Source organism: Cervus canadensis, chromosome 8 (assembly GCF_019320065.1).
Source record: "Cervus canadensis isolate Bull #8, Minnesota chromosome 8, ASM1932006v1, whole genome shotgun sequence".
Classification (NCBI taxonomy): Eukaryota; Metazoa; Chordata; class Mammalia; order Artiodactyla; family Cervidae; genus Cervus; species Cervus canadensis.
This window is the reverse complement of record NC_057393.1, coordinates 62198659-62224955: the sequence shown is the minus strand read 5'-3', so window position 1 is coordinate 62224955 and position 26297 is coordinate 62198659. Positions and strand designations below refer to the sequence as shown.

The window sequence follows — 26297 nt, the reverse complement described above, 5'->3', positions numbered from 1 at the left end:
AGTTTCTTTAGGGAATTCCCTGACAGTCTAGTGGTTAGAACTCTGTGCTCCCACTGTTGGGGGCCCAGGTTCCATCTCTGGTTGGGGAACTAAGATCCTGCAAGTTGCATGGCATGACCTCCCAAAATAAAAGCATTAAAAATTAAATCAATTTCGTTAAGTATTTTATTTACAAGTTTTGAATAATGAATACATAGTGGATGCTGCAGTCACTCGATTGTTTAATCTTTATAGTGAACATATAAGGTGTGTGTGTTGGGGGGCTTCTCAGATGGCACAAGTGTTAAAGAATTCACCTAGCTTTTCCCTCCATGGTTTCTCTCCGCTCCCGCGAGTAACTTGGCTCCGGGGGCTCCGCTCGCCTGCCCGCACGCCGCCCGCTACCCAGGACCGCGCCGTTGGCCTCTGCCTCGAGCAGACCCCTTCCGACGGCCCTCGCTGCGCAGGCTAGGACGCCTCTCCCCGCTCCGCCCCCGCCGCGGAAAGTTAAGTTTGAAGAGGGGGGAAGAGAGAGAAACATGGACATGAAGAGGAGGATCCACCTCGAGCTGAGGAACCGGACCCCGGCAGCTGTTCGAGAACTTGTCCTGGACAATTGCAAATCAAATGATGGAAAAATTGAGGGCTTAACAGCTGAATTTGTGAATCTAGAGTTCCTCAGTTTAATAAATGTAGGCTTGATTTCAGTTTCAAATCTTCCCAAACTACCTAAATTGAAAAAGCTTGAGCCCAGTGACAATAGAATCTGTGGAGGTCTGGATATGTTAGCAGAAAAACTTCCAAATCTTACACATCTAAACTTAAGTGGGAATAAGCTGAAGGACATCAGCACACTGGAGCCTTTGAAAAAGCTGGAATGTCTGAAGAGCCTGGATCTGTTTAACTGTGAGGTTACTAACCTGAATGACTACCGAGAGAGTGTCTTCAAGCTCCTGCCCCAGCTGACCTATCTGGATGGCTATGACCGGGAGGACCGTGAAGCCCCAGACTCAGACGCCGAGGTGGACGGTGTGGATGAAGAAGAGGATGATGAGGAAGGAGAAGATGAGGATAAGGAGGAGGATGAAGACGGCGAGGAAGAAGAGTTTGATGATGAAGAGGATGACGATGAAGATGAAGATGTAGAAGGGGAGGAGGACGAGGATGAAGTCAGTGGGGAGGAAGAAGAGTTTGGACAAGACGGAGAAGTTGATGAAGATGACGAGGATGAGGACGAAGACGAAGATGAAGATGAAGAGGAAGAAAGCGGGAAAGGTGAAAAGAGGAAGAGAGAAACAGATGATGAAGGAGAAGATGATTAATAAGACCCCAGTAACCTGCAAAAAAAAGAACTGTTCAGTATTGGTTGGACTGCTGACATGGATTTGGTAGCTGTTTTTTTTTTTTAAAGGAAAAAAAAAGGTAGCTGTGATACAAACCCCAGGACACCCACCCACCCAAAGAGCCAAAGAATAGTTCCTGTGACATTCCACCTTCCTCCATTTAGTCCCTCTTGGAAATCCACCACCAAGCTTGGGGACTTCACCCCAACAAAATTGTAAGCGTTGTTAGGTTTTTGTGTAAGACTTGCTGTAGCGTGGATAGCTGTGATTGGTGAGTCAACTGTCCGTGGCTACCAGTTACACCAAGATTGTAACAGCATTTTTACTTTCTGTACAACAAAGAAGCTTTGTAAATAAAATCTTAACATTTTGGGTCTGTTTTTTTCATGCTTTTCTTTTCAAAGACTTTTTTTTTTACATTAGGACATTGTGACAACTGGCAAAAAAATATTTTTAAAAATTTAAGTGAAATAAACACATTCCTCTTTGATTAAAAAAAAAAAAAAGAATTCACCTGCCAATGCAGGAGACATAAGAGATGCGGGTTTTATCCCTGGGTCAGGAAGATTCCCTGGAGGAGGAAATGGCAACCCACTCCAGTATTCTTGCCTGGGAAATTCCATAGACAGAGGAGCCTGACAGGCTACAGTCCATAGAGTTGCAAAGGGTGGGATATGACCGAGCATGATCAGTGGGCCCATTATAATATCTATTTGACACATAAGGACTTTGAAGCATAGACAGATGGAGACCTTTGCTCCAGGCCACATCACGGTGAAGTGGGAGAGCTGTAATTTGAACCTGAACAGGCCAGAAAGCTGAGGGAAGAGTGGGACAGAGAGGTATGAATGGAACTGGCTTGGGGAGGACAGGAGGCCAGTGGGCCAGTGGGGAGGTACTGTGATGGTACCACTTTGGTGTGTTAGAGAGTTGAGAGAGTTACCAATGGGAATGTGATAACAGGAGCACAAAGGTAGAGGAGAGCTGGGCTGGAGGGGGCCTGAGGTCTTCCTCTTGGACATTCCATGTGCCCTTCTATTTAACCTTTAGGTCTGAACTTAAAAGTGGTGCTTTCTCAGGTAGGTACCCCCCAAACTAAGAGCCCCTTAATTATTTTTGTTTTTCCTTTATGGTCCCAGTTTATTTACAAAACTTTAACATCTCTTCCCAACTAGACTTTGAGTTCCTCAGAGAAGGGGCTGTATGTGCTCTGGCCACCCTGTGTTCTGAGGTCTGGTACCTGGTACAGAGTGGGTGCTCTAGAAATATTTGTTGGCTGGCTAACTGGAGAGTTCCCAGGCCCTTTATTTACTTCCTGCATTAATGGCTCTTCTGTTGTAATTCCTTTTTATAGTATCATACTCTACATTTTCCATGAACCAAGTTCCATAACCCTTAAGCCATCAGCATACAGCAAGTGTCCAAACAGTAGAAAATCTTTTAGCTAAAGGAGTATTTTCCCTCCAGAAGCTTAGATGCAACTCAACGTGTTTGTAATGTGAAATCACTTCTTGTCCTTAGATTTTCCTTGCAACAAACACATCAGAGCGTAACTCATAACAAGGCACAGTAAAAATAATTGTTGGCTAAGCATAACTGAAGAAAGTGAAGGGTTTGGGGACTTACTCATAGATCCTAGTTCATCTTAGTGGATTCTTGAGAAGTGGCCAGCAGGTTCTTTCAGGCTGACACAATTCTTACCAGGCCATCTTTTCTCAGGCCCTTCATAGTAAGAAAGCCCTTGCTATTGCATCTGCCTGTGTGTGAATCATAAATCAGTCTATGAAATAGTTGTTCCACAGTGGATGGAGGAGTTCACCTTTGCCTTCGGTAGATGTGAATTCTCTCCTCCTAGTGGGAATTCTGGTGTTCAGGTTCTGTGTGGGAAGGATGTGGGTGGCAGACCAGTGGCTTCTCATTCTGAACTGGGATGCTCTTCATAACACCTGGGCTGCGGACCATGCCAGGGCCCTTTCTGAAATGAGTCACTTCATTATCTGCACAAAGACAGGCCTCTTTCCCGACGTGAGGCATTCCCAATCTGTCATTTTCACCAGACATGACAGATGAGCCACTGCTGGGAAAGGAATCTTTTGCGCTGATCCTTTCAGAGCCTACCAGCTCCAGCCCTTGCAGCCACTCTGCATGTGAACTTGAGATGACAGAGCCAGAGAATTTTCACATTCAGTCCTTGAGCTGGACTGGATTGGTGGCTTTCAGTTTTAACAATTTTTTTAATTGACATTAAGAAATAGATTTCCCATTACAGCCTGCACACACGTGTGTAGATTTCATAACTGAATGAGAAGTATCACAAAACAGTGCTTATCCTTACTCTATGTGGTGTGTGTACTCTGTTATATTATTGAAAAATGCTTGGAGCATTGTGTACACGTCCATCCCAAACTCCCTAACTATCCCTACCCCCCGTCCTTCCCCCTACTCTGGCAACCATAAGTTTGTTCTCTAAGCCCATGAGTCTTTCTGCTTTATAAGTATAATCATTTGTATAATTTCTTTTCAGATTCTGCTTTTTAAGGGATGGCATATGATATTTCTTTTTCTCTGTCTGACTTCACTCAGTATGATGATCTCTAGGGTTCATCCATATTGCTGAAAATGGCATTATTTCATTATTTTTAATGGCTGAGTAGTATTCCATTGTAGATATGTGTGTGCATGTGCATATGTGCTGAGTTGTGTCCAACTCTTTGCAACCCCATGGACTGTTCCCCAGCAGCCTCCTCTGTCCATGGGATTTTCCAGGCAAGAATACTAGAGTGGGTTGCCATTTCCTACTCCAGGGGATCTTCCTGACTCAGGGATCAGAATTGGGTCTCCTACATTGCAGGTGGATTCTTTACCTCTAGTGCCATCTGGGAAGCCAAGTGTATATTCATACCACATCTTTATCCATTCCTCTGTTGATGGACATTTAGGTTGCTTGTACACACTGCTGTATTTAAAATGAATAGCCAACAGGGACCATCTGCATAGCATATGGAACTCTGCTCAATGTTACATGGCTGTCTGGATGGAAAGGGAATTGGGGGGAAATGGATACACGTGTATGTATGGCTGAGTCTATTTGCTGTCCACCTGAAACTATCACAACATTGTTTGTTAATTGGCTATTGTTGTTGTTCAGTTGCTGGGTAGTGTCTGACTCTCTCTGATCCCATGGACTGTAGCACACCAGGCCTCCCTGTCCCTATCTGACAGAGTTTGCCCAAAATCATGTCCAGTGAATTGGTGATGATATCTAACCATCTCATCCTCTGCCACCCTCTTCTCCTTTTGCCTTCAGTCTTTCCCAGCATTAAAATATATGTACAATTAGCAAGAGGAAAAAATGCTAGGAGCACTCTGTAACTCAGTGTCATGTACAGCTGCATATTGAAAAACAGTGATTAGATATCCCAGCCTTCATGAGATCTGAGATCTCTGATATCCTCCTTTTTCTGAAGGAGAGATCCTTAGGTGTGATTTCAGTATCATATAACCAGTGAGCAGCAAAGCTGTGACTTAACCTAGGCCTCCGGACTTTGATACAGCTTTTTTATGTTAATAGCTATTACACAAAACATCTTTGTGTTCTTAATGTATATTTAACTTTTCTTTCTGGCTAAGTACAGAGTGGGCTTCCCTCGTGGCTCAGCTGGTAAAGAATCTGCCTGCAATGCAGGAGACCTGGGTTTGATCCCTGGGTTGGGAACATCACTTGCTCCTTGGAAGAAAAGCTATGACCAACCTAGACAGCATATTAAAAAGCCGAGACATCACTTTGCCAACAAAGGTCTGACTAGTCAAAGCTATGGTTTTTCCAGTTGTCATGTATGGATGTGAGAGCTGGATTATAAAGAAAGCTGAGCACCAAAGAATTGATGCTTTTGAACTGTGGTGTTGGAGAAGACTCTTGAGAGTCCCTTGGACTGCAAGGAGATCAAGCCAGTCAATCCTGAAGGAAATCACCCTGAATATTTATTGGAAGGACTGATGCTGAAGTTGAAACTCCAATACTTTGGCCATCTGATGTGAAGAACTGACTCATTGGAAAAGACCCTGATGCTGGGCAAGACTGAAGGCAGGAGAAGGGGACGTCAGAGGATGAGATGCTTGGATGGCATCACCAACTCAGTGGTGTAATGATGAACTTGAATAAGCTCCAGGAGTTGGTGATGGGCAGGGAGGCCTGGTATGCTGTAGCCCATGGGGTCGCAAAGAGTCAGACATGATGAGCGACTGAACTGAAGTGCAGAATGGCAAACAAATACTATATAGGAGTCGATATCCTATACTTCTCTGCTTGAACTTCACCCACACCCTCTCTCCCTTTGCAGACCCCCAAATGACTTAGCCAGTTTTTAAGTTGTGTATGTTGTTCTCTAGAGGCAGCATGCCTGTCCCACTGCTCCAGACCACAGCACAAAATGCACATGATTCTTGTCTTCAGATAACTTACTATCAAATTGGGGTGACATGGTAGAGCTTGTTACTTGTCTCAGAAGCACAAATGGTTAAACAGAATTATTAGAAATGTGTTTTGGAGGAGAGGCTGTACCCTAAGACTTTTTTCTCCTTGGTTGGTAAAGTAACAATTAGCTTCCACAGCAGGGAAGCTTGAAGCTGGGATCACAAGAGGAGAGAGAATTGCTGGAGATGTCACCCTTTGCGTTGGAAAGGTCCATCTTCCTGGTGTTGCTGCCTGGACCTTCTCCCTTCTGCCTGGGTTCCATTGCTTCTTCTCTGTTGTCCCTGGGATCCTTACCCCCATTTGGAGCTGAAATCTATTTCCTTTTGGCAAGAGGTGGTGCCTTCTAAGTATGGATATGACAACTGCATTATGCAAGCTCATGATAAAAACACCCAGTCTAAAAATATGGGCAAAATGGGATAAGATGTTTAAAATCTGCTGTATTTCACCAAGTCTGGGAGGTGGGCTGTCTGTTTCAATGGTGTTTCCTCCCTGCCTGTCCCCCGCCCCACCCCCCACCCCCACCCACCTGTGAGTCCCCTAGGCATAGCTGTTTGGCTCGCTGGTGAAGGCATGGTGGAGAGGGGAGAGAAACCGAGGAGCAGGCCTTGTGCACTCAGCACAGCTCCGCCTCCAGAACCCCGAGCGTGCAGACGAGGAATTCTTCCATGACACATTATTTTATGGCTTGGGATCATCTGCTTTGAATCTGGCACCTGGACCACAGTCACCCACATTTCTGAACTTGTGAGAGCAGAGTGCCCTGCAATGCATTTGCCCTGCCCTACTCAGGAGCATTGAGCTGCTTCCTCCTTTGAAAGGCAGTAGGCAGCTGCTCTAGCTTTTTGCCCATCGCCCCTCCTGTTGGCTGCCTGATGTGGAGGGACCCCTTTCTGTAATATAGTGCTTTGCCTGGTGTAATTCTGATTTAGAAAAACAGCTTCGCTTGGAAAGAAACATTAATTAGATGCAAAGAGGGAGTTATTTCATCCTTCGGGTGGGGGAGAGTGGGGAGTGAGGAAGAAGAAAAAAAGTACCACAAATAAATTATCTCCTATTTGTGCAATGTTTTATGCTTGTCAGCTGTCTGTTGCCAGAGAACCACAATGTAGCTAAATACTTGTGACACCTTGCCCAATCAAGGTATAGCAAAAGGATGTTATGGGAGCCTCTTTGTGACAACCTGTGCTAGTTTACATTAGCTTATAACCAATCGCTTTTTTCCTCCGTGCTTGGAGAAATTTGTTAAATTAATTCAGTTGCAATTAGCAGATTTATGGGAAAGTACCCTGTTATCCTTTAATTGGAGAGCATAAAACTACAAACTGGATCCGCTGGTTCTATTTGTGTAATAGGCAATCTATCTACGACAAGATTTGATCGATGGAGTCGTATGATGCCCTTGCCTTGTTTTATATTGGCTGTCAGCGCTTAACTGGGACTGAAGTATCTGGGTAACAAAAATTGATATAATGACTTAATGCGCCTTATTCTCTTTGAGCTACATCAGTTTAGAGCACTTCTGAGAGAAAAATGTCTGGAAAATATCAGGGAGTCATTTATCAACCTGTTTTCATTAGCATACTGCCTAGCTCTGGCAAGGATTTGAATAAAAAAAAGCAGGATGGTACAATTTATTTCAGGCCCCATATTTCTTGGATGAAAGGAGACTTCTAATAAAAGGAAAATACGGAAAGATGCTTTTTCTAGCTTCTTTTTCCCTAACGAAAAGTCCTACTCCTAAAGCTTTTTTTTTTTTTTTTTTTAATTTGTTGAGAGTTCTGCTGTTAATAATATGTTGGAGAACATATCTCTGGGAAGGTAATTAGAAAAGTAATGCAAAATGCACGGTGGTTCTGATATGTAGAGAAGCAATTTCTTAAAACCCCCAGACTACCTAAGTGTGTCATGGGTATGTGACTGTCTGCCTGCCTCTGTTGTGCATGTGTGTGTCTGTGATCCACAGTTAAACAGTGAGCACAGAGAGTTCTCTGCATAAGTGGGTGTTATTTTTTAGCATGAAAGGATTTTAAAAAGTTAAGATACAGTGTTTTGAGCTTTCCAGAGTGGGAGCCAAGGGGAAATAGAAACAGATCAAAATGTTTGTATAGTGGGCAAGAATACATTTGGTATATGGAGTCATTTGTCCTACCCACCATCCAAGAGTGAGTCCGTTTTGCATGAAATTTTTATGCATCAGTCAGCCTGCATACAGTGTGCCTAATGTATAAAATAAATTGGTGCATAAATCAGATTAAGAGCAGCATGTTGCCAACTTTCGAATTTGCACACAGGGATGCAATATGGATATGGAGGAATTCCCATTTTTTAAAATCTCTAATAGGGGATGGGGTAACTCTCAGATAGGCGTGGCACACAGGGACGTTCTATCCACTCGGCTTTTCCACGTATCACCCCACATAATGACAGAGGCAGTGTTGTAGATGACCAAGCAGCGGTGTGGGAGTCTGGTGGGAAAGAGTCATGTACGGAGGGTAGTATCACAGTATTTAAGATAATATTGCCACCCTGTCTATAGCGCCTAATTATGGCGAGGAATTGGTGTGCCAATCGATAGTGATTGATGGGGTGGGGATGAGCCCGTGCACGTTAGTCACATTCATCTTCATGTAAATTCCTGGACATAATAAGAAGTTATTACCAGACGACAGTCACTGTCTGACTGCTAATTCCTCGGCACATGCTTCTGTGGGTGAGAGCCCTGGTATCCACTCCCAGGGTGCAGGTTTGCCCTACTGTTTACCTCTTGTATGTCAGGCCTGTATGTCTGGTACCTGAAGAGTGGCTACTGGGTAGAGAAGAGTTGAGGTCACATTGACCATTTCTCTGTCAAACAGCAGCGCTGTGGTTAACCAAAAAGACAGGGAGTGTGTGTTTCTTTTTTTGAATGCTGGAAATATGCTATAGGGGTTTGTCTCAGTAAAAACATATATGATAAATGGTTTTCTTAAGTATTATGTCTATTAACATTCGTAACACCATTTTCCCCCAAAGCTTAGGCTGGCAAATCATCAGTTGATGAAAATACAAGTGCTTTGTTTTATCCCCCTTCTTTTTCTTACTATGCTTTTTGGAGTTGGAGATTTTTTAACCATGTAGCTCTTTTGCTTCTTAAATCTCATATGCAGGTGTATGCATCTGTAGTTCTGCTGCCCCAGAGCCTTTTTTTTTTTTTTTAATTTTTAAGCTTGTATTTCTTTGTTTTCCCTTTTCCCCTCCCAATAAGACCTCATCCAAAAAAAAAAACAAAAAAACACCTCATCAACTCATCCTTTATAGCTGTTCCTTTCTCCCTGTCTCTTCAGTAGCCTTTGTTAACTGACCTAAAGAATGCAATTTGTATTCAGAGCTTAGGTAGGAGGTGGTATGTCTCCTCTTCACATGCTTTCTCTGAGCAAAATCTTGGTGCCCTGGCCTGTAATACTGCATTACCTATACCCAGAAGTTAGTTTTTAAAAACATTTTCATTTCCCTGTATGGTCTGGTTTTTTGGTCTTCCTGAAGAGTCTGCTGCATTAGGAAGTTTTTCTTGAAACTGAATGCAACTGGAGTGTGATGACTGTGTTCTCACCTTCTTCATCCCTACTGGATGTGATCATTGCTCTTTGAAGAAGATCTCTTGAAGTTGGTGGAGCAATGGACATGTACAGAGTTATAAAAATATTATTTATTATAGGTAACAATTGTAATAATAAAAGAGGGTAAATAATAACAGCAACAATAATTTAAATTTCAGACTGCTTGTTATATCAGTTAGGCCCAAGTAATGCTGCAGTGACAAATAACTCCAGAATCTCAAAGGGGTAAAATAGTGCAGATATATTTCTTCTAATGCTTTGTGTAAATTGTAGATTGGTAGGGGGCCTCCGATCAATTTAGTCACACAAGGATTCAAGATAGCAGGGCATGACATCTTAAACATCGCTGGACACTGAACAAAAGGGAAAGAAAGTTCTGAAGGATCTTCTTTGGAAAGTAAAGGTATCTCAGCTCATGACAGAACCAATCACAAGGTTCCCTTCTTACCTTGTGACCCAAAGCAGATGGAATAGACAGATTTGGTAAACACCTCTTGTACCGTTGATTGGTTATACAAAACAGTTTTTTTTTTTTAAACTTTGAACACAAGAAAACTGTTAATAGCTTTAGCAGTACACAAGCAGTGCAGAATAATTGAAATGTAAAGGTCTAAAAAGATGAGCTGGTTCAACACGCTCTCACTTCTACAGAGGAGGAAATAGAGGTCTAGAGAGGGGAGATAGATTTCTCAAGGTCAGAGTGCTGGAGAGGAGCAAAACAGTTTTGCAAACCCAGGTTTCTTGACTTGAATCCAATATGGTTTCTCTCTTTGTCTCTCTCACCTGTCATGTGGGGAGCCTCGAATTTCTTACGTGGACTGCTACTTAGCCTGTGTGTCAGTGTGGCTGATCCTAACTGCCTTTCCATCGACCTCAGCCTCTCACTTGGCAGCTTTTACTTTGTCCAGGTGCTCTGGATCTGCTTAGCTTCTTGGCTTCCCCCTTATAGACTCCTTGGCTACCATCATATTTTCCTGCAGATGGTATTTGATTATGAAGCTACAGATTCCCTTGATTTTTTTTAAAGTACTAGAATTTGAATGCTTTCATAAAATTCCATAAACATGACACAGGTTTTAAAGTGTGGTGTTGAGACAATGGTGTGATGTTGAACAGAGGCACTAAAAGGAGGTGAAACCAGGAGAAACATCACAGAATAAATGATTACTGATTTATTTGTAATTTATGTCCTACTTTGAGAAGGTGAGAAATAGTGATTTGGTCTGGACAATGGTCTGTTGTTTCTTGTTGTGACTCAGTAGAGTCAGAATATGAAGTTTTGATGGATATTTCTTTTGGTTTACTCTTTTAAAAAACTAGTTCAAGTTACTGCTTCAGACATTGGGGGCAGATCGGTAAGAAATGATATTTTTATACAGAGATGGAAAACTTTTTAATACTGCAATTGTTAACAGGTATGTAGTTGTATCTTCCATATGATTTTCACTGCAAACCCAGGTTGCACCTTCCTGTTGGAAGAATATTAGTTGCTTTCTTATACCCATAATTATAGACATGAGAGCGTATCACCAGGGCATGTGTTATAACTCAAAGCCTGGAATTTTTGGTGTTGTATTCTTAAATGGCTAATGTCTGTAGGAGACAAGGCAGACGGTAGTGTGCCTGTGTGGCATCAGAAAGATGCCTTCTTGCCCCTATGGAGGACCTGTATCAACTTTATTACTTTTGTGTGACCCTCCCATTTCATTCAAAATTCCAAACAAAAGCTCATGATAAACTTAGATGCCTGTTCTATAATTGGTGCATGTGTGCACACCCCCATTTTCTATTTATATTATGTGTGTATGTGTGTGTATTTACATGCATATACAATATTTTTCTGTGTATATTGTGTGCATTTCTCATTTGCCCCATAGCCTTAAGAAATAGATATTGTTGCATGGCTAACATCTGAGTGCATGTTTTTGTTTATTCTGTGTTTGTTGCTGTCTTAAGTGCCTTACATGAATTAACTCATTTCATCCTTACCATCACCCTCTGAAATAGATACTTGAGAAAACTGAGGTGTAGAGTCTCATATATCCAAGGTCACACAGCTAGTGTGTGATGAAACCAAGGTTCAAATCCAGGCAGTCTAGCCTCACAACTGGTGTTGGAACCACTCTGCTGGGCTGCCTTCCTCCCCTTTCCTACCCCATTAATGAAGGGAGGAGTTACCAGGCAGTGAAATGTGATCCAGACATGGAATAAGAAGATTGGATATAAACCCTGGCTCTGGTGCCTACTCTCTAGCTGTTGTAGGCAATCTCTTAGCCTTTCTTAGCATCCTTTTCCCCATTAGTATTAGAACATTCATCTTTAACCCAGAGGTCACAGTCTTTAGAATGAAGAGTTTGTGCCCAAGGAATATTTCACCAGAATCACTGGCATGCCAGAAGACAGTGTTAGATTTCTAACTTTTGTAATCCAGAAATGAGAAAGGAATAAGCTGGATCAGCATTTAATGTTCATGCTGAACTAGCGCCCTCACTTGGTATAGGTGACCACCACGTGAGCCCTTATTTCACACAGTAGGTGGACTACTTACTAGGTTGCCCTCTTTGAAGAGCAGTTCATAGTGACATCTTCCCCTCTGTTTTTGTCTTCAGCATTTTGAAAATCTGGATAGTCTCTGGCTGTAGGATGTTGTTGTTCCTTACTTGCTAAGTCGTGTCAATGGTGTAGTTAATTTAAAAAAATCCTCAAATAAGAGAAACGTTATACTTGGTTATAATCTGGGGGAAGAATACAAAAATATTTGGTTCTAGGAGAGTCCTAGAGTCCTTGATTTTGTCACAAGAATGAGCTTAATAATTTTTTAAAAATTATTGTAAATAAGAGTTCTCCATTTTTCTTTTACAAAAATTCAAACCTTAATTTTTGTTTTATCTACTAGAGTATATATCCTAACAGATGATGTTGGGAAAAAAAAAAAAAAAAGACACTTGAGTAAATGCTTTCTGAAAGAAACTCATGCTATAAAGAGAACATTTTGGAAACAGATGTTTGGAAAGTTTTTCATCCTCATGTGAGCTCATTGCTAAAAAGCATCTAGGTGTATCATCTATAAAAATGCTCATCTTCACATACTTCAAAATAATTGGAAAACGAAGTTTGTAACCATTTAAAACGTCTTCCTAGGAAGGGATGTTAGTGGGTTTTGAATTCATTGGTGAAAATATAAAATTGCCACACATTTTGCATAATCAACATTAAGGATTGTGGAAATTTACCCACTGAATTTAAACAATGATCTGAGCGTCACTGGTTCGTGGGATGGAAAAAGTTTCATGATTGGGTAGGCTCGGCCAGTGATCAGTTTCCTCCGTGTGTTCCGTGGTCCTCATATTAGTGATAACCTCTCAAAAGTATCAGGTCCCAATTCCTGGAACCTGTGAATGTTACCTGCTATTATTGAAAAAGGGTCTTTGCAGATTTGATTAAATTAAAGATTTTGAGATTATATTATCCTGGACTATCTAGGTGGGGCCTGATTGGAATCATAGGTGTCTTTATAAGAGAGGCGGGGGGAGATTTGACACAGACAGAAGAGGAAAAGGCAATGGTGACTACAGAGGCAGAGGTTGGGGTGATGCTCTCACAACCCCAGGAGTGCCAGAGACCTTGAGAAGTTTGAACAGGTAAAGAATGTACCCTCCCTCAGAGTCTCTGGAGGAAGTATGGCCCTGCTAACACCCTAATTTCAGCCTACTGGTACTTTTAGCTCCTAGAACTGATAAAATAATAAATTAAAAAAATTCTAACAAGATGGTGGTAATTCGTTACAATAACCATGGGAAATTGATTTATACTTAAGTAATATTTAAAAGTGTAATTCATTTATTAAAATCAAGTGTTAGGATAAACTGAAATTAGAACTAAACTTTTAAGTTTACTTTTTATAAAGTGTAAGCCAGTATTTAAAAAATGAGACACAAATATATAAGATCTCTGTAATGAAGTTTCTGAAACATAATACATAGAATATAGTATCAGTTAACCTGGTTAGCTCAAAGAAGATTTGATATCACTAATGAGTTGAATTGCATTTAAAATATTTATAATGTTTTCTTTCCTGTCCTTCAAGTGCCTGTCTTATATATGTTTTATGAATACACTGGTATGACAGTGTGTATATTTATAAGTAATAAATTAATATATGTTGGGGTACATGATCAAACAAATTTGGAAAAGTTGATCTAAGGGATTATTGTCATGATTAAATGAGAAATAAGGAAACTCTTTGAACTTGGTAGGCATCAAATACCTATTGATTTTTTGAGTGAATGGATGTATGGATGGATAATGAAGCAATGGAGGACCCCAGTTTAAGCAGGAGACCTTGGGAAGCATAACTGATTGGGGGGGCATGTAACTGTGAGCCCCAGTGTGCCTGATTCCAAAGCAGGTGATCTTTTCACTTTGCTGTCATCTTATAAAGAAGTATGCTTGTTCAAATCATTGGTTTCACAATTTTGTGAAGGGACCAATGAAACTTATTCGTGAACATGGAGGGTTGGCTTATCTCCTAAGTGTTGAGATGGGATAGGAAGAAGCAGGAATTGCGATACCAAGGATGATGTGAGAAGGCAGAAGTTTCTTGCACTGGCTGTGTCTGTGTTGGCCTGTGATGGTAAAGATGGTGGTGGCAGGAAGGGTATTTGGAGGCACTTATGGTAGGATGATCAGTCCTGGGTGTTCATTGGAAGGACTGATGCTGAAGCTGAAACTCCAATACTTTGGCCATGCAGAGAGTTCTCATTGGAAAAGACCCTGATGCTGAGAGGGATTGGGGGCAGGAGAAGGGGATGACAGAGGATGAGATGGCTGGATGGCTTCACCGACTCGATGGGCGTGAGTTTGAGTAAACTCCAGGAGTTGGTGATGGACAGGGAGGCCTGGCATGCTGCGATTCATGGGGTCGCAAAGAGTCAGACACTACTGAGTGACTGAACTGAACTGGTGGTAGGATGAGGGCTTCCCAGGTGGTGCTACTGGTAAAGCTAGTGGTAAAGAACCTGCCTACCAATGCAGGAGACTTAAGAGATGTGGGTTTGATCCTTGGGTCAGGAAAATCCCCTGGAGGAGAACATGGCAGCCCACTCACAGTATTCTTGCCTGGAGAATACTCCATGAACATGGAGAATCTCCATGAACAGAGGAGCCTGACAGGCCACAGTCCAAGGGTTGCAAAGAGACACGACTTAAGCAACTTAGCATGCATGCATGCATGTGGTGGGATGAGCTGTGGGACTGGGCCCAACTTTCCTGCAGTTCATCAAATAAGTCAAGTAGCTTTATGCTTTTGCCCCAGTGTGAGAGGACATGAGAATCTGCCACCCGTAGAACAGTAGGAGATTCGTGAACACCAACTCCGTTTCCCTTTGAGAAATACTGGAAGAGAAATCATACACTAAGCAGAAGGTGCTAATGCCCATGATTGTAGGGAACAGCGAAAAATTAAACTTCTACAACCATCAGACCTGGCCTTGGCTAGTAACTGCATTCTTCTTCCTGACCAAAGTTGCAAGAGCTGCTTTCACTCCAAGTGTTAGCAATAAACTACCTGGATTTGGAAGTGCTGTCTCTTCTGGTTCATCTTTTGCTAGAGCTAATAATGACAAGAAAATAGCCAGCTGGGTGGTGGTTGATGATGAGCAATAATAAGAATTTCAGATCTGCTGTAATGTCTAGTCCAAGCCAACTGCACCTGTGAATTATGGGGGTGTAGACCCTGAATTGTGAACTTAGCTTGGTGTTTAAAATAAAAAGAATTTAGGTCAGTTCTTGAAATGTACTTCTTGTGTAGTGGTGGTGATAGTGTAGGGAGTTTCTCAGCCCACTGCTTGGAACATTGGCATTGACTGCCATTGTCATTGCCCCCAGTGCTCCCATAGCCTCTTAGGAGGGAAATTCCAGCAGTAACAGTTGCTGGTGCCTGATCCAATTTCTGTACTGCTCCAGGTAATGTCACTCTCAGGTTTAAAATCTTCCAGTGATCTCCCTTAAGTTCAGAGCTCTTACCATTGTTTTCAGGACTTTCTCCTCTTCCTCCCCACCCTTCAGTCAAATTGTATGATGCTCTGTTAGCTCTCTGCAGAGGACTGTCTTGTCTCTGGGCCTTTGCACATGCCTTTCCCATAACTTTGACTTGCCCCCACCAATCTCACCTAGCCAACACCTTTGCATCCTTCAAGTTTCAGATTAAATGTCACTTCCTAAGAAAGGGCTGCCTTGGATCTTATTGACTAGTTTGGCTTTCCTTGCTGTATGCTCCCAGAGAATCCTGAATGTCCACTATTGAGATAGTTACTTCACATGTAATTATGTATTCAGTGTCTCAGGCCCTGTAAAGCCATCATCTGAGAGGTCACTGCATCGTACCAGGTACATGATGAGTGCTGGTCCATGTTTACCAGATGGATAAAGTTTCTCAAGAGAGAAAGGACTGTGTTATTTTGTATCCCCACAACTAGCACAGTACCTGACATTCAGTAAATGTTGGTTGAATGGAGCTCGATGGAGAGGTGGTAGACTGGGGCTTTATGGGCTATGACCTTGGATGTAGGGTATCAGGCCACATTCACTCCTTCCCTTTTCCCCTCCCAATGAGGCCCAGGTCTGAGTACCTTTAGAAGCAACTGGGTAAAGGTGATGGTGGTCATGGGGTAAATCATACATTAGCTGGCTTTTTAGAAAGAAAAAAATATGTATAGTTATACAGATTCATTAATGACAGATATTTCTAGAAATAATGAACTGAGAACATTTTATTGCTGTACTTCACTGCCGTGCTTCTGAAATATAAGAGACACCAAAATGCAAGGGAGGCAGTTATCATGGCTACCTTTGCATTCTATTTGCTGCTTTAGGCTTCTTGAAAGATTCCCATGTGGGCTGTGGTTATAGTTTTCAAGTGCATGTCTCGTTTTTGACCTGGGAGTGAGAAGAATCATTTTTGGGCGATGAAGATAAATACTCAACTGACTATTAAGTGTAGAAATGGATCTCAGATATCGGCCCCACCATCTGAAATGTAAATATATCCTGAAATTCCCGCTTAAGAACAGATTTCACCTGCAAGTAGACTGTTATATCTTCCTGAAAAATATATACACCCTGGTAAGGGAATAAACACATCATTACACTTTCATGACAGATAAGCTTGGCTCTGTTCGGGTGTAAACTCATTTTTCTTGGGTTGACCTTTAAATAGTATTGTGCTATTGTATGGGATTTAAATCAATAATTTTGTCAAAGCAAAATATACTGCAGGTTTTTTTTTTTTTCTTTATCATTTAAACAGTTCTGTAAACTCTCAAGGAGTAATGGATTTCAACATGTTGTCCCCAGGAAGGGAATAGGGGAGGAGGGGGCTCGGGGGCAGTGGAGGGCAGCAAACCACATATAAAAACTCACTTAGCAGCAATGAAGCAGAAGCCAGGGGTGGCTGAGAGAGTTGCATTTTCTCTTCCAGGCAGCTGAGATGGGGGTGCCGGTGTGGGCTGTAATTAGTGGTGTAATACCTTTTCTGCATTCCTGTTGTAAAGCAGAGAAGTGTCCCAGGTGTGAGGAGGTTAAAATGAGAAGTACCCAGTAGTTATGAAGCAGCAATAATGAGTTTCCTTCTACTTACCATGGATTTGTGTGATATACAGCTTGCAATTAAGCATGGCTTGGTGATTCAGTGATTAATGTATATACAGCTCCTAAAGGAGGGAAGCCTCCCTCCCTTCCCATCCTTCATGATGTTTACAGCTGGGTACCTATTAACAGGAAGATGGAAAGGGCCATTTACAATTCAGTAACCTTTATGACAGTGAACTCTTTAATCAGCATTTTATTTCCTTTGTAACACTTTAGTCATCTACAAATGTCAGAATAAAATAGGGCCATGAAATATTTAGGATCGGCATGTGGAAATTGACTTCCCTTGATTTAAGCTGCTGTGTCTTTTCATTTTGTTGTTTTGGGAGCTTTTACTTTTATTGAAAGACAATTTATAACTAAATGCTCCCAACAGTGACTGGCATTAGGGTAGGAGGAATTTCAGAGAGCCAGGTTCTGGTTCTATAAAATGTGTTGATGCTTGCTATATTGGGTAATAAGTTATTCAAATAAAAACATTAGCAAAGGGTTTGCATTTCAGAGCAGTGTTTAGTAGAGGTACAACAGACTCTGCAGAGTTTATGACAAAATACCCTGACATATTTCAGGAAGGTAATTAAGTATGAAGTACATCCATAATAATTTAAGTCAGTTATAGTGTGTACCTGAAATATGCATTATTGTCTCATGTTATTTTCTTAGTGGGATTCTGGGACTTTTTCACTTCAACAATAACCACCTTTCAGCTTTCTTGTATTGTTGCCAATGTATGTAATATATATTAGCAGAATTGCCATGTTTATGTTAAAAGGCCTTGAAATAGTGATATTATATTAAGTGATTACATTATTTCTTACTTGCATCTTTTGTAAGGTTAACTCATCTTAAGCCAGGAAACCCAAACATATCTCAAATGATGTGTTTTAAAAATGAATCTTGGCATGCTGTAAGGTTTGGGCATGGTGCAGTACTCGCTGCTCACACTCCTGAAGGTTCCTGGTGAACATTTGTTGACCTGAGGATGTGCTAGTACTATTTCAGGATCATGAGAAGTGCTGAGCAGAAGGAAGCACAAGCTGGAATCAAGATTGCCGGGAGAAATATCAATAACCTCAGATATGCAGATGACACCACCCTTATGGCAGAAAGTGAAGAAGGACTAAAGAGCCTCTTGATGAAAGTGAAAGAGGAGAGTAAAAAAGTTTACTTAAAGCTCAACATTCAGAAAACTAAGATCACGGCATCTGGTCCCATCACTGCATGGCAAATAGATGGGAAACAGTGGAAACAGTGGCTGACTTTATTTTTCTGGGCTCCAAAATCACTGCAGATGGTGATTGCAGCCATGAAATTAAAAGACGCTTACTCCTGGGAAGGAAAGTTATGACCAAGCTAGACAGCATATTAAAAAGCAGAGACACTACTTTGCCGACAAAGGTCCGTCTAGTCAAGGCTATGGTTTTTCCGGTAGTCATGTATGGATGTGAGAGTTGGTCTATAAAGAAGGCTGAGTGCCGAAGAATTGATGCTTTTGAACTGTGGTGTTGGAGAGGACTCTTGAGAGTCCCTTGGATTGCAAGGAGATCCAGCCAGTCCATCCTAAAGGAGATCAGTCCTGGGTGTTCACTGGAAGGACTGATGTTGAAGCTGAAACTCCAATACTTTGGCCACCTGATGCGAAGAACAGACTCATTGGAAAAGACCCTGATGCTGGGAAAGATTGAGGGCAGGAGGAGAAGGGGACGACAGAGGATGAGATGATTGGATGGCATCATCACCGACTTGCTTAACGTGGGTTTGGGTGGACTTCAGGAGTTGGTGATGGACAGGGAGGCCTTTCATGCTGTGGTTCATGGGGTTGCAAAGAGTCAGACATGACTGAGCAACTGAACTGAACTGATACACTGTTATTTGTGTATTTTCTGTTTTTTCTCAAAGGCACAAGGCTGCCTGCTTAAAATGATAGCCAAGGTTGCATTTTGTATCATACCATTTTCTTGTTGCCTTAGTTCATAGGCAGTTTGCCCTGTTGCTTCATTGTCTTTGTAGTGATCATATTCCTTCATGCTATTCCATCAAACAAGCATTCCATTAAAAAATTTTTTTTTTAACATATTTTGAACCTCCTGTATGGCCTATTCAGTTTGCATCCATATCTTTTTTTTTTTTCTTTTTGCTGTAAAAACAATATAATGTTTGTCTTTGTGCACATGGATTTTCCTTGTTTTGGTTTATTTCCTTAGGAATAGAGTTCCAGGTATAGAATGTTTGGGCTCAAAAGAGCTGTTGTATCACTTCAGTTCAGTTCAGTCGCTCGGTCGTGTCCAACTCTTTGCGACCCCATGAACTGCAGCATGAAAGGCCTCCCTGTCCATCACCAACTCCTGGAGTTTACTCAAACTCATGCCCATCGAGTCGGTGATGCCATCCAACCATCTCATCCTCTGTCGTCCCCTTCTCCTCCTGCCCTCAATCTTTCCCAGCATCAGGGTCTTTTCCAATGAGTCTGTTCTTCGCATCAGGTGGCCAAAGTATTGGAGTTTCAGCTTCAACATCAGTCCTTCCAGTGAACACCCAGGACTGATCTCCTTTAGGATGGACTGGTTGGATCTCCTTGCAGTCCAAGGGACTCTCAAGAGTCTTCTCCAACACCACAGTTCAAAAGCATCAATTCTTCGGCGCTCAGCCTTCTTTATAGACCAACTCTCACATCCATACATGACTACCAGAAAAACCATAGCCTTGACTAGATGGACCTTTGTCGGCAAAGTAGTGTCTCTGCTTTTTAATATGCTGTCTAGCTTGGTCATAACTTTCCTTCCAAGGAGTAAGCGTCCTTTAATTTCATGGCTGCAATCACCATCTGCAGTGATTTTGGAACCCAGAAAAATAAAGTCAGCCACTGTTTCCCCTGTTTCCCCATCTATTTGCCATGAAGTGATGGGACCAGATGCCATGATCTTTTAGTTTTCTGAATGTTGAGCTTTAAGTCAACTTTTTCACTCTCCTCTTTCACTTTCACTTACCCACGTATAGCCCACGCATGCATGCATGCTTAGTTGCTCAGTTGTGTCCAACTCTTTTGCAGCCCTATGAACTGTAGCCCACCAGGCTCCTCTGTCCATGGGATTTCCCAGGCAAGTATACTGGAGTAGATTGCCATTTCTTCCTTCAGGGGATCCTCCCGACCCAGGGTTCTAACCCATGTCTCTGATGTCTCCTGCATTGCAGAAGGATTCTTTACCAGCTGAAAAACCTCTTAAAACCTCAACTTAGATGAGTTCCTTCTGAGTTCTGGCTTGAGTATTTTCTCCAGGTTAAAATGATTTTCATAAGAAGCTTATGTTTCTGTAGATGATTTTGGATAGTCTGAAGGTCCATGAGGATCTAAAATCATGTGGATGATACCATTCATTTAAAATTCTGCTATAGTGGAGGATAGAAAATTAAGGAAAAAAACAAACTGGAATGTGGACTGGATCTGTTGGGTTTCCAGACTACATTAGGAACTGTTGAGCACATGATTGCATTTAACCTCAAGACAGTGCTCTTGGCTGGGAATCAGTAGTTGAGGAGACTGAATCTCAATGGGGTGTTCCACCTTTGTGGAGGTAGGGTTTGAATTCACCTGGACAGAGCAGGTCTCTCTGCCATGTGTCAGTTTGTCTGTAGTGGGGATCTGGGGTCATTTCCCCTTTGCAATAGCAGAAACTCTTATTTTAGCCACTTGGACATAGGCCTTTCTGATGAGTCCTGTGTGCTTTTGTAGATCCATCTTTTATGCAGTTCTCTCAAATCACAAAGAAGAGTTTTGCTGTAATGGCCAGACATGGGGGGGGATTGGTAGTGGGCTGATTAAAAGGCAGCTGACAAGATATTTAAGAGTTGTTTAGGATGGCTGTGTGTGTGGGGAAGTTGGGATCCAAATCCATTGGGCCCTGTCAGACTTTACTGCCTGTCTCTGTGCTTTCATGAAGGCAGTGGAGGAATTAGAGATGTGTCAAATGGGGAGAAAAAAAATGGCTTTGCTTGGAAAGCCAATTTGGGAACCACTTTAAGTGTAGAGTCCATCCAGACAGAGAGATGCTGTGTAAGAACTGTTCAGGGTCCTTAGAAAAACCCTCAACCTGACCAGCTAGGAACAATAAGGAAATAGGAATGCTCAAAGTTAAGGGACAAGTTCAAGGTCATAACATCCATGGATTCAAGGCAGATTTAGCAGCAGGGCTCTCTATCATCCCTACATTGAAGAGTCACTGAGAGAATGTACATGAGAGGAGGTAACCAGGATGCCCAGCAGGGAGACAGGGGCATGGCTGTGTGACTCAGCTTTTCCTGTCCTGGGCCCTGGCTGGCACTGTCCCCTCTCCTTTGACTCTGCACAGAGCTGCAGTTACTATGGGAGTGGAGGAAGGTTTTCCAACACTTGCTTAGATCTGAAAGAAGGTGGGAGGTGGACACTGTGGGGAGGGGCTAGGGGTAGTGGCTGCTGGTACCGAAGTCTCGGCACCTCTATGACCCTGCCCTTTGCTTCTTGATAACACCTTTAAACCGGAACTTGGTATTTCTCCAACTTAAGGGTGGGGACAAGAGATCATTTTCTGGATTTTTTTTTTTTCCTTGCCCCGATGATTAGGACGTGTTAACCCCACCACATTCATTCAGACGCTTTGCCCACTCTTGGTCAGGATTATTTAAATGTTTATCCTTCCCTCTTTCTTGACCTTTCTTGTTCAGTCTTAGTTCCCGGGTCCCGCTCGCTTTGTGTTTCATGAGCTTAGCAAAGCGTGGCCTCCAATTCCCTAGTTCTAGTGTTTTCACTTAAGATGAGGAGTGATGAGCCAAAGGTTTCAGGCTCAATCCTTGAGCAAAGGGCCGCTCTGACAGGGATTATTATTTATTTGTCATCTTGGATGTAATAAGCTGTAGGTACAGCTTCGAGAGCCCTTGATTTATTGCGCTGTCTACTGCCACTAGCGGGACGTCTGCTGCACGGTGCAGGATGAATACCACACTGTCAGCTCCGTCGATCTGTCTCCACCACTGCTCTCTCTCATAACACGTTCCCATTTCATGCCAGAATACATAAACAATCTTTCATTATTTTGATGCCTTTTTCATATTTGTTCTTTACAGAACATAAAGTTTGAATTTATGGGTTTCCTTTACATTATTTCAACACACTCCACCATTTTCCGGGTTTGTGGTTTAACTCTCAGAAATTGGCTGCCAGGTGATTTAGTTATTTTGGCTTTCTAGTTTTATAGTTATTTAATATTGCGATGTCAGATACTGAGAAAATGGAGTGCATGCAAGGCGAGGGGTTTGCAGTTGAGGCTGTTGTCATCAAGGCAGTGGGATCACGGGGATGAGGCGTGGGGGTTAAAAACACTGTATTGGGAGATGGGAGATCATTTGTTTATTTATTTTTTAAATGCCATCTCAAAAATGTTATTTGGGTGATTGGCTGGCCCAGATCCTTGATGGAGCTTGAGAGGAAAGAGAGAGCATCTCACCACTGTTTGGAATTAGCAAGGTTTTCTAAATGGGTAGTCAAAGACCTCACCCACATTTTCCTGCTTTTCACGCAGTAGCAGCTCTTAGCATTCTTTATTTTCATCCATGCTTTCTCATTTCTGTAGTCATTCTCCCCATACTGCATCCTGCCCCCCGCCCCCCATTTTTGTTTCTGTGTTTCAGAGGCTTGGTCATATGGCGTAATTTTAAAGAATTTTCCTGTTTTTATGTTCAGTTTCCCTAACCAGCAAAGGAGCTTGTTATGGAAGGAATTTACTTAAGAATAGGAAGTCCTTGCCTCTTTTTCCCTGTAGTAGGACAGGCTTAGGGAAAGGATCATATACTTGCTTATGTATTCACCTATTTGCATTGTCCTATTTGCGTGGATTCCACACACACCCCCCCCCATCCCACATGCATGCTTTGAGTCTTTCATCTCAAATTTCATCATCTTATTTTTAACCAAACTTGACAATTACATGCATTCTCTAAATCGGACACTTGAATTTTTTAATTAAAAAATAAAGTTTCCCCCAGTTATTTTCTTTGCAATTATATTTTCAGAGAGATAGCAGTAGAAGAAATTCTTAGAGTAGCCTGAATTGATAACGTCAATCCTGGTGATGAGGAGATGTGTGCATGAGAGTATGAGGGGGTGGGGTGTGTATGTGTTTGTCTTTGTCTGCTTATAGGATATGGGTCAGTCCATGGAGGAGCCTAGTGCATTTCACTTTTCTTGGTGCTTCCTGACAAATATAAGCCATTGACAGGTGAGAGCGTATTCCAGTCAAGGTCAATTAATTGTGCAGAAGTCGTGACGTTTGGGAAGTTAGTCCTTCTCGGCAACAGTGCTAATTCAGGCTCTGGGATTGAAATTCTGGCTCCTTTTGAGAAAGGTTTCATGCTTACCTGCTTAATTGTGTGTGTGTGTGTCCTTGCCCTCCCACACAGCTCTTTAAGAGGAAGGGGCTGAAGGTAAGGTGAGAGAGGCTCAGCAGTTGGAAAGTTGTTTTGAACCCTGCCTCCTCTCTGAAGGACATTAATGAATGTGGATTTGACTGCCATAAATGCAAGATAATTTTGTCACTCCTCGCTTCCCTTGGCCGCCTTCATTAGAGAAGTGGGGAATTTGCTTAGCCCACATCCCACTGTACCGGCCTGTTGTGGCTGGAAGGGAACCCTAGTTAATTAATATGAGGAATTTGTTTTGTGTCCCTGTTTAAAAAAAAAAAAAAAGACAGTGCAGGTTGGTGTTGTCAGCAGAAGCTGCTTGTCACTTTGACCTGTTCTGTTAAGTGTTTGATGTGTTTTCTCAGAGTAATCTGTGAATAACATTATAGCCCAGCCAGAAGAGAAACCGAGGGAGCAATAGCAGAATTAATATCTGGGAGCGTTGATAATTATATATCAGAATCTAATTTTTAGCACAGAAAATGTGTTAATGACAGAGAGGAAAACAAAAACCACTAGCTTCTCCCAGCAGGCCCCAAAGTGTCATTTATTATTTCTCAGCTGGATATCTATCAAGTTTATGGGTTAATTTTTCTGTAGACTGTTATTTATGGGTTTTTGTTTGTTTTCAGCCATCATTACTAACAATACGGTTAATAGCAATCATTTGTTATCCAGCACTAGGCGTGATGCCTCAGATGAGAGCACTGAACTGAGAATACTCATTTGGTAGCTGAATAAGGCCCTGACAGGGCCCATTTATAACAAGCTCATTCTATAATGTCCATCCTATTAATAAAATTTTGTTGCTGTCTAATTAGAGATGTCTGATGTGTATAGTGGCACGGCAGAGGAGACGTTTTTGCTACTGCTTTTTTTTTTCCCTTCCCCTGGTCTCTCTGTCACAGCCAAAGCCCATCTGGGCATGTGGGTGTGAGAAACAAAAGGAATGAGGAAGGAGGTGTGGGCAAAGGTTTGGATTAGGTGTATGGTGACATTGCAGAGTGAGTGAGATGGAAACACAGGGAGGTCTCACTGGCTTGCCAGTGCTCCTCTCTGCTCTTCATCCTGTGGTTTTACCTGCCTTGGGTGGTAACTTGCAGCTTGCCTCCCAAATCCTCACTGATACGAAGTGTGACCACAGGGTGCTTTGATGGGTTTACTAACATGCACAACAGAACTTAAAATGTACAGCCAGTGCTCGGCTCTTCAAAGTTGCTGCCGTGCAAGGCAGCACGTTATTCCTAAGACACTGTCATTTCTAAGCATCTTCTGGAAACTTCTCTCAGTTTGTTTGCAAAGGCGGTCTATTTCATTCAATAAGCAAGTGAAGAGCCTTCCTGAGTAAGAATTTGGGATAATATATTAGAATGTCAATCTCAATGTTTTGTGGTTGTACTTTGAATACAGAAACTGATTCAGTTCAGTCATTTTTATCCCAGGGAATCTTTCAGGCTTTTTTTTTCTTTAATTAGAAAGAAACTTTGGGGCTACATGATGTTATGTACCCAGCTGCTGGACAGAGTTGGAATTTTAAGTCCCATTGCTCTTTCTTGGCAGTGATAGGATTTGGGGAAAGCTACTGAAATGCTGGGCCTCAGCTTTCTCAGTTCTGAAAAAGCAGGCACTAGTCCCTGGAGAATGAATTGTTGCAAGGGTTAAACATCATAGATGAAAATGCCATGTAGGTAGCAAGACCTCCCAAACGCTGGTTATGACTACCACCAGTTAGAATTCACTGTTTGTTTAGAACCCTATATAGAAAAACCTACCTCACTGAGGTCCTTTACTGTAAAGTCAGTTTTAAACACAGTTATATGCATAGTTTTACTAATTTTATTGCTTGTATTTCAAGTGAAATTGTGTTTCCCACTCCAAGTAAAATTTAAAGAAATGTGTAGCATTGAAATGTGTGTTTTTTTTAAAATTTAAATCTTTATCATACCGATTACAGCTGATTGTGAAGTTTGTTAAGGAGGGAAAATGAAAAATTAAGAATTCAAGGAAGAAATATTTTATTAATTTGGCAGGTGCTCTGAATTCATACACCTTTAAATTAGGAGCACACAATCAGGCAATATGCTGAAGAATGTTTTTTAAAATAGTTTTGTTGCTAGGTAACTATTTTCCTCTTTACTAAGCTCCCCCCAAAATGTTTTGCAAATGATCTTTTGAATAAAAATGATCATCTAATATTTTTCTCCCAGCCTGTCTGTTTGATTGTGAAGGTAAAACCATTAAAAAATAAAAATAAAAAACAGCGCTGCAGAATTTCCACCCTAAGCTAGTGATAAAAGTGCTGTACTGAGTGGTTGGTGGCTGCACAGGCCTGGGCTGTCTGCTGTTTTTTTTTTTTCCCCCTAAACTGCACTTGACTACAGCTTATCAACCCTTAATTAGTGCTACATTTTCTCCCTGTGATTTCTATTGATGTGCAGTACAGGAAGCTGGATTGAGCCTCCACCTGACTGGTGTGCAAATTGTTCTAGAAAATTCAGCAAACATCTCTCTCCACTATCCACCCCCTCCCCAATACTCCATTTCTTTTCACCCCACCGTTTCTCTCTCCCTGTGTCTTTCTCGCTTCCATTTCCCCGCAATAGAAAAGGTGAAAAGCAGGACAATAGGAATCAGGTTGAGTATTAGTGTTTTTGCTGGCCTGGGCAATAGAAAACGACAAGCCGCAGCCTACTTCTCCGTCAGCAGAACGTGAAGCGGGGAGGAGGCAGCGGGGTACTCTCCCCGCGGCCTCAGGATGGCTGCACCACGATGGCAAAGGCGAGCGCCGGGATGAAGTCAGCACTGACAAAGTGAGGGGATTGATGG

General features: G+C 42.0%; 2 protein-coding genes and 1 long non-coding RNA gene across 4 annotated transcripts in view; all 3 read left to right on the top strand.

The window, feature by feature from the left end:
• Positions 1–26297, top strand: part of LRMDA (leucine rich melanocyte differentiation associated) — a 1119641-nt gene that overhangs the window by 254522 nt on the left and 838822 nt on the right. The window lies entirely within an intron of this gene.
• LOC122446353 (acidic leucine-rich nuclear phosphoprotein 32 family member B-like) lies at positions 304–1694 on the top strand. Its single transcript, XM_043476451.1, has one exon. The coding sequence runs from the start codon at positions 519–521 to the stop codon at positions 1299–1301; it is 783 nt and encodes a 260-aa protein (XP_043332386.1). The 5' UTR covers positions 304–518; the 3' UTR covers positions 1302–1694.
• Positions 8935–18191, top strand: LOC122446355. The gene is made up of 3 exons (XR_006270852.1): positions 8935–8945; positions 11963–11966; positions 18045–18191. It is a non-coding gene; the product is annotated as an uncharacterized LOC122446355 (long non-coding RNA).

Coding starts and splice junctions, on each gene's coding strand:
- LOC122446353 (XM_043476451.1), top strand. CDS start 519: ATGGACATGAAGAGGAGGATCCACCTCGAGCTGAGGAACCGGACCCCG.